Here is an 8,307-nt window from a genome sequence, read left to right as displayed (position 1 = left end):
GGGGTGGACAAGAGGGTCGGCAAAGAGCCCCCGGATGAAGTTCCAGGGTTGGCACCCAGGCAGCCATCCTGCAGCACAGCGCAGGCTGGAGGGATTCACACGGTTCCCCCACAAGGCTGGGAGTTTCGCCAGGAAAAGCAAGTTTATAAATAGTGTGTTTCAACACGAACAAACCAAAGCGTCAGAACTCGACAGTCAGATAAGCCAAGGGCTGAGTGCCGGCCCCTCCACAGCATCCTCCCACACCAGGTAGGGCAGTCCCTTCTCTCCATCACCCAGCTGGCCAGGACCTTCCTTGCTCTCTGGAAAGCCTGGATCTGGAGGTGTCTGTGTCAGATGTGCTGCTTGGGAACACCCTTGCCACAGCTGGTCTGGCAGACAGAACACGGCAGCAGAGTTGGCTTCAAAAAGACCAGAAGCAGTGGGGATGGCCACGTGCTCCACTCAGGGGCAAGGGCAAGCACAGCTCACAGCAGCCAGCTGCCCAGCCAGGGCCAAGGGCCACAAATTTCAATGCATTGCTTGAAACAAAATTTTCATAAGCCCACAGGCCAGAAAGTTTCTAACTTCTCCTCCTGTCCCTGCAGAAGACAGCTGCCCCACTGGTGAGGCTGGCACTCAAAACAGAAGTTCCATGGCACAAAGCATTACACCGAAGGGCACGTACCTGCCAGATCCTAACAGCAAGAAAGAGACTCAAGGGGAAAATCAGCTTTTATCTCTGCCTTAAGGAGAAAAGCAGCAAGTCATTAGACGAGAACTTGCTTGTCGTAAACACAAAACAGCAGAAAAGACACCCCTGCATCTACAGAGCGAATGGAAGGACATCCCTACTGGGGAACTACCTGCCAGATTGGAAAAGGAGGAGATCTTGATGGTAGTGCCCAAGGGAAGACATTAAGAGATGACACGTCAGAGCAGCCCCATCAGCTGTCAGGAAGAGAAGCCTCTGACAGCCCACCAAACACACACAACGCTCCTCACGCCACACTCACTTACCTTGATGTAAGTGTCAAGGGCTGGGTGGACACGGTTCACTGCTAGATGGATGGACAGCGGTGTGGTGAACGGGAAGGTCGCCATGACCACGTGGCTGGGAGCAGGGAAGGTGAAGATCTTAAAGCCGTACTTCTGGAACCGTTTGATCTGCTCTTCCGACGGCTTCGCGTCTCCCTCGCTCAGGATTCGGCCTATGGCAAAGCGGCACTTCTCTGGAGACACCTGATGGAAGGGGAGAGACAGGGTCAGGAGAGGCTTAATCTGGCCAAAACCTCAACCTGCTGAGCATGGAGAAAGGAGACCACCATGAACCAGGGTAAATGCAGTGACCCAGCACAATCTGGCACACCAAAGCAGGTGTCTGCTCCCAAACAAGGCTGAGCCAGGCCTAAATCATCTACATTCCTCCCAGCCTAAGTGCACAGCCCTGTGGGGAAGGTGCTGCATCCCTGCTTGGAGGGCAGAGGGACTTGCAGCAGAGAAGAACTAAACCCCACCGAGCTGCTCACCCAAACCTGCCACAAGCAACAGTCACTGCAGGAAGTGTCTCTCCCGACTCCCCATCAGAGACCCGACTGTCAAGACGTGCTCACCACCATCGCCATCTGCAGGACACCCTGAAACTCAGGGAGGGGCTGAGAGATGTGACCACAACTTGCCCAGCTTGCCTCCACTCCACCCCCAAGGAGGTCACTGTACAGCCACCTGGACATGCCACCAACCAGCACAGGCCACTGGCACTAAGCTGGAGAGAAATCCAGAGGCTGCTGGGTCCCTCCTAAGCAAGCACACTCAGCATGGCACTGTTAGGGGTGGGGAAACTGAGGCAGGTAAGACTTGCAGGCAGCCACCAAGCTGTTCATAGCAACACAAACAGAAACACATTCACTTCTATCCTGGATCCCAACATCATGCTGAACCTAAAGCATGTTCTCTTTCCAAATTTGGGAATTCCTCCCAGTAAGACACTGGGTGCAGGGCTCCCAGTCCAGAAATAGGGGTGCTCAAGACTCTGCTCCCAACACAGTGATGGCCCAAAGGACTTGGGCAATCTCCACACCAAAGATGACCCAGGCCACAGTTTTCATTTCTGGTTTTTAACAGAATCCCACCACTCGAGTTCAAGCTGACCCATGGCACTGGGCAGGAACATGGGCAGGAGAACCCAACCACTTCCCCTGATACCACCTAAGGGCACAAAGGTGGCACAAAGCTCTTGCAGGGACAATGTGAAGCAGAGACAGGATGCACACAAGGCCAGTGTGTTACCACTTCCCATCCCCACACACTCCCACAAGGGGAACTCTGCTCTGTGCTTCCCAATCTCATCCCTAACTTTGCTGTGCTCACCAACAGTGAGCTAAAGCTCCTGCAGTGTAACTACTCTCCCCTGCTTTTCCCTTAAACACCTTTTGATGTCCCACAGCAGGACCATCCCGGAGGGGGAACACAAGCAGATGTAAGTGGAAGGAAGAAAGCAGCCTGGGGAGCAGCATCCATGAGGCTGAGGACGCGCCTCACGGCTCGCTCTTGCCCTCCTGCGCTGCAAGAGGGAGCTGCAGACACGGCTGTGCCCAGCATCCATCCACGCTCCGAGCAGGGAAAGAGAAGCAGATCCACCCCAAAGACAGCAAGAGTCAGCAGTAAAAGGCATCCATGGGGGAAAGGCCCAGATGAATCAAGGAGATAAGGGAAATCTCGGTAAAATTTCTTCAAATATGCAATCTCCATTTATGTCCTGAGCAAAGACAGTTCAATCCCAGGCCCAGAGCAACTGTCATGACTGGAGCTGATGGTGCAGGCAGCACCACTGGGACCAGGCACATTTGCTTCCTCCTTTCTTCTTTTACCTTTCTTTTTCATACTGTGTAGCCCCACAGGCGCTTTCCCAAGGGCAGCAGCAAGGCAGATTTGCCTTCTCCCCTGCCTGGTAAAGCCCATCTCAAGGGAAGGAAGGAAATATTCCACTTAAAACCAGCCTTTCCCTAACAAATCTTTCCGGTAGGCAGGTGCTGATCAAAGCCTTTGTTCCCCCAAGCATCCTGACACAGTTCTGGAAATGATTAGTTAACCTATCTGGCAGCTTTGCCGATGGGAGCAAAACCCATTCCTGCATTCAGAGAGCATTTTGGCCTCATCCCTCCAACACTTGGGCACAGGCTGGTCGCTGAGCACGTGGACTGCAGGCAAAAGACCCTGGCACGTGCCTACAGCTCTATGTGAGCAGGGGCTTGGCTGAAGCTGAGCACAAACCTGCCCGCCACATCAGTCCTTGCTGAGGAGTTATTTCTGTTCCTGACAGAGGTGGGAGAAGGAGGGAGAAGGAGGGAGAAGTCCTCTGGGCTGCTAAATATTAAATAAAAAGGAAAAAGGAAAAAAAAAAGAGTCCAAATTAATATTAATCTTGTCCATTAAAACACATAAAACGTTGCTGGCAGCGGTTCGGCAGCACTCAGGCAGCATCCTTGTGTGCATGTTGGAGAGCCAGGAGTCAGCAGGGAGCCCCAGGGATGCTGGTGGCAGTGGTTGCCCTGAGACCTGGCATGACCCTGAGGCAGCCCACACGTTCCAGGTCATGGGCTGCCCCCAGCCCCACTCCCAGCCAAGAGCCAGCAGGTCGACCCTGCTCTCCAGCTCTGGCATTCCCATCCTCTCTCTTGGGCAGAGCTTCCTTCGACCATGAGTCCACCAGCACAGCACTCGCCACATGTCACCTGCTGGTCACCAACCCCTTCCTGCCACCGTGCTGGGGGCACCAAAACCCCCAGGAGCCAAAAGCTGGGCTGGGGGCGGCTGTCTGGGCAGGGCCCGTGGGCGCTCAGCCAGAGACGCCACAGGACACAGCCAGCACATTCTGCTGCCTGATGACAAAAGGCCTATTTTTGGAGACAAGTCAACATCCGTGGCAGGTCGCCAGCTCTGGGCGGGCCAGCCCTGCCACAGGGTGCTCCACTGAGGTCAGGAGAGCACTGAGAATGAGGAGGAAGAGGAGGAGGTCATATCTTCCTTCCAGGGGAAAGGCAGTCTGGGTGACTGATCCCACCCTGCTGGACCTCCAAGAAATAAGAAGCCAGCAGTGCACACCATCTCCCGTGCCACCATGACTCAGTGGATACGTGCACCTGAGCCAGCACATCAGGTATGAGCCAGTCTCCAGCCAAGTGACCCACCCAAAACTGGCCCTTTCTTCACCTGCCCAGAGGGAAGACGGCCATCTGCCCAAAGACATCCTCACTCCCAGCACCCTGCCTGGCCTGACCTGCCTGTTGGTGAGACATGAATCTCTGTGGGAATCAATTCAGGAGCCACAGATCAGCAAGTGGAAGGTCTGACCAGCACCAGAGGTGCTCCAGCACACCCAGGTGTGACACTGTGCTCAGGGATGGCAGGTGAGAGGAGGCTCCTGTCCCCAAGCAGAGCCACAGGCACTGCAGTTTCATTCTGCATGTCCCCTGTGTCCCAGCCACTACAGTGGCTACAGAGGTAGGAGGTTCAGGCCCACGTCACCTGCCCAGTGTCACGAGCAAAGGCAGCCCATCCAGAGAAGGGCAAGGTCCATGGGGCTGCCTGCCAAGCCTTGGAGGGCAGGTTAAGCTCCTGCCACAAAGAGAAACAGCTGCTTTCAAAACCCTGGATGGCCACATGAGACAAGTTCAGCAACTCCACTGCCTGCTCCAACCACAGGGATGAGGGCAGAGATGCAACAGATGCAGGAAGAGGGGAAAAAAGACAGGACCAGAAAGGGAAGGCAGCTTGATCCTGCATGGACAGCCCAAATTTTCATGGTCAGGTAGGAGTTGCTCCTTCCCAGCCTCACCTGGTGCTACCAGGGAGAGCATTCCCTGTGCCAGCCAGGGCAAGCATTACCACAAATATCCTTATCCCTATCTGTGGGCCTCAGCAGGACAGGCTTTCACTAGCCCAGGTTTTGGCAAACAAAGAGGTAAGGCACAATGCCTTTGCCACAATGCCAGCAGAAGGTCTGCACAGCAACCACAGGCATGTCCACATCAGGTCCCTGGAGCAGGACAGCACCAGGAATGGACACTGAGCCCTTCCAACAGCACTGACTGCCCTGCTCCATCCCCAGAGACCATGGGGAACAAACAGCAGCACCAGGATTCTCAGCTCCAGGCAAGGACCTCACTCAAGGACAAGGACACAAAGCAGAGGTGGTGAAATGGCCACTCTGACCATGTGGGCCCTCACATACCGGGCACTCCCCACAGCTCCCACTCCAGCCGTGACACTTCTTTCAGAGAAAACGGTCTAAGCACGCCAAGTCAAACCATGCCTCGGCCCAGCTCATCCCTAGGGGAGGAGTCTTCTTTGTCATCATCCTTCCCAGGCCAGGAAGAGGCATCATAGTGTCCTCTCTGCCTCCCATGATCCAGGAAGGCAAAGATAAGTCAGCGCGTCACAGGATACCAAGACACAAGGTGGCTGAGCACACCAGGCTCCACTGAGCACAGCCAAGCTCAGGCTTTCTCACCTCCAATATCTTCCTGTCACAGTTCTCTCAGCACTACATTTTCACGGACAAGTTCCCTCAAAGCAGGTCCAACCCTTGGGAGCACCATCTTGCAAACCATGAAACAGGGTTCCTAAAACACGGTCAGCCACTCTCAGAGCAGAAGTGCTGGGTGAGAGCTATCAGCCCAAGCACTGTGCCCTGTGCCAGACCCAACACACGTGCCCAAGCACACATGCACAGCTGCTGGCCACTGTTATCCCTCCTCCCCATGGATTCCTCCACGGTCACGCTAGCTACTGCAGAATTACTGGGGAGCCAGGCTGTCTGCCCCAGACAAATGCCCACATGCCATAATTTGGAGACCCCAGTGTCACCCATCCTCACCCCCCGGCGAGTTCTGATGCACTTCTGTTTGTTCCTTGTCTTGGATTGTTCCCATCAGAGTACTTGGCTCTGGCTGACAGCCGTCAGGCAGCACGCTTTCCGCTCACCTCTCAGCCTGGAGAGAATCATGGAGCAACTGTTTCATCAGACAGGAGCCCTCAGCAGGCAGCACCTGAGGTTTCAGTAACAACTCTCAGGGGACGGAAGAACTACAGGGAAGCTCAGAAACACATGAGAGCACTAGAAACAAGAGAAGGAGTAGGGATGAGAATAGACCGAGCTGAAGAGACCACTTGCTTTCAACCATAGAGCTGCAAGCCCAGAAGGACTACACTTCCAGCAGCCAAGAAATCTGCGAAGTTATGTCTCATCCTGGGGTCACAAACATTCCCCTCTGCTCCATAACCAGCTCCGTTATCCTGCTGATAACTTATTCAGCAGAGGCTATCAGAAGAGAGCAAGCTTTGCTCACCCAGTGCCTTCCAGTTAGGGTTATCCAAAAACCCATCTGCTTTCAGGTGCCTTTCCTCACAAAGCATCATCCTCTGCTGACCTGGGAGAACTTTGTGAACGCCAGTGCCTGAAACACGATCAGGAAGCATCCCAAGCTGAGAACCCGTGTGCTGACTGTGGGAGCCCGTGGCCTCCCGGGGCACCCCTTACCGTGTGAGGGTTGTCGTAGTAGACGCCGATGGAGCAGAGCTTCGAGGAGATGCTGCAGCCGTCCGTGAAGAGCTGCCCGGATTCTCCATAAGGGCCCACCCTGAACTTGTAGGCCAGAGTCATGGTGCCGACAGGGGGGGAGCCAGCGCTCACAACCACCTCCGTGAAGAGCCCCGAGTACACGACGAAACCGAAGACCGTGAGCAGCAGCAGCGCGACCACCGCTGCGATCAGCCCCAGGAGCACCCAGTCGGTCATGATGGACACCTGGTGCGCCACGGTTCCTGATGCACTGGCAGCAAGGGCAGAGGAGAAAAAGGAGGGCAGTCAAGCCAGCACTTGGGCAAGCAATCGCTTTCTGAAGTTATTTATGTGCAGCAAAAGCACTCTCGTTCAATTCCTCTGATGTGTGAAGCTTGAAAGGAGTGGAAACCCCCCAGAAGCCTCCTGTATATTAGTCTCACATTGCATCAGCCTGTTCCAATTGGTCACCAGGTACAAATTATACTGCTTCAGTGCCTCTTGGGAATAAGGTGGTTATGAAGGGAGGACAGAGAGGCACCATCCCCATCTCCTCAGAACTGCTCAAGTCCAATTTTGCATCCAGGAGAGACCAAAAGCCACCCTGGGAGCCTGCATCACCCAACAGGTAACAGATACACAGCACTGGGCTAAGGATATGGGGATCACAGTAAAATAATTTATCATTTATAGATACCATGCCCAAGGTTGTGACCAGGGAAGCGTCTTTGTCAGCAAATCTAGAAGACCAGGCCTTCCTGCAATGATCCAAATGGGGACCATGCCAGTTCAGAACTGAGCCCTGTATCCAGATCCAAGTACCCAGAGACACTCAGAGGAAGCTGAAGACCCAGCTAGAAAAAGCATCCCCAGCACACTCAGGTGCAATGAATTACTGGTATTCCTTTTAGATAGCTTTTTTTAAAACTAGAAGAGTTTTTATAACCCCAACAAAGGCTTCCTGTTTTGTTTGGCATCTTTTCTCTTGTGCTGACTGTGGGACACAGCAGCCTGGTTGGTGAATGCCTCCTGCTTGTTGTCACCCACCAAGTGCAACCACTCTGAGGAGTTGCAACCCAAAACATTTCAGGAGAGTTGTTTGTGTTTTATACTCCCTTGAAACACAGCTCTGGCCACAGGGACTAGCTGGGACACTCCCCTTGGACTTTCACAGGAGACAGGTTTGGAATCGAACGCTGAAGTAAACAATTCACCTTTACCTCTGTTTTATAAACACACTTTGTCCACAAAGAGTTGTTCACAGAGGCTGCTGCTTGTTCGCTCAGCTTTATGGCAAGAGAAAAGCCACATCCTGGTAGGAAGCACAGGCGGCTCCGCTCTGCTCGGCCCCGGCAGGCAGAGGGATGGCAAAACCAAGCCCTGCCGAGCCACAGCACCAGCCACGCTCCTGGGCCAGGCACCGTCTCACACCCTGACCCCACTCACCTGAAACACCCAGAAACGCTTCACGGCATCCACAGGAGTGCAGGATCTTCGGCGCTGCAGCAGGAAAAAATAAGTATCATTGCTTCCTCTCAAACTCACGAGACCAAAAGAAAAACAAGCCACGCCAGGGCAGCCGAAAGGCACCCGGTGGCCTCGGACCAGCTGCCCAGAGCAGGGGTGTCCCGAGGAGCACCTGCTCCTGCAGGACCCCGCAGGCCAAGGTTTCTTCCCAAAACTCTGCGGCTGAACACACGAGGCACCGACAAACACGGAAACGGGAAAGGGACGGCGAAGGAGGACGATGTCCTGCAGCCGCCCCA

General features: G+C 54.3%; 1 protein-coding gene across 1 annotated transcript in view; it reads right to left on the bottom strand.

The window, feature by feature from the left end:
• TEX264 (testis expressed 264, ER-phagy receptor) overlaps positions 1-8,291 on the bottom strand; it is a 38,280-nt gene extending 29,989 nt beyond the window's left edge. The window contains exons 1-4 of the mRNA XM_008921213.2: positions 8,181-8,291; positions 7,988-8,041; positions 6,521-6,812; positions 1,000-1,221 (exon numbers count right to left, since the gene is read on the bottom strand). Of these exons, the coding sequence (XP_008919461.2) occupies positions 1,000-1,221; positions 6,521-6,778 (480 nt within the window). The 5' untranslated portion in view covers positions 6,779-6,812; positions 7,988-8,041; positions 8,181-8,291. The remainder of the gene's footprint in view (positions 1-999; positions 1,222-6,520; positions 6,813-7,987; positions 8,042-8,180) is intronic.
• Positions 8,292-8,307: the final 16 nt, after the last annotated feature.

Source organism: Manacus vitellinus, unplaced genomic scaffold (assembly GCF_001715985.3).
Source record: "Manacus vitellinus isolate BGI_N305 unplaced genomic scaffold, ASM171598v3 scaffold_14_pilon, whole genome shotgun sequence".
NCBI lineage: Eukaryota > Metazoa > Chordata > Aves > Passeriformes > Pipridae > Manacus > Manacus vitellinus.
The sequence above is the reverse complement of the archived record's forward strand: the minus strand, read 5'-3'. Positions and strand labels throughout refer to the sequence as shown.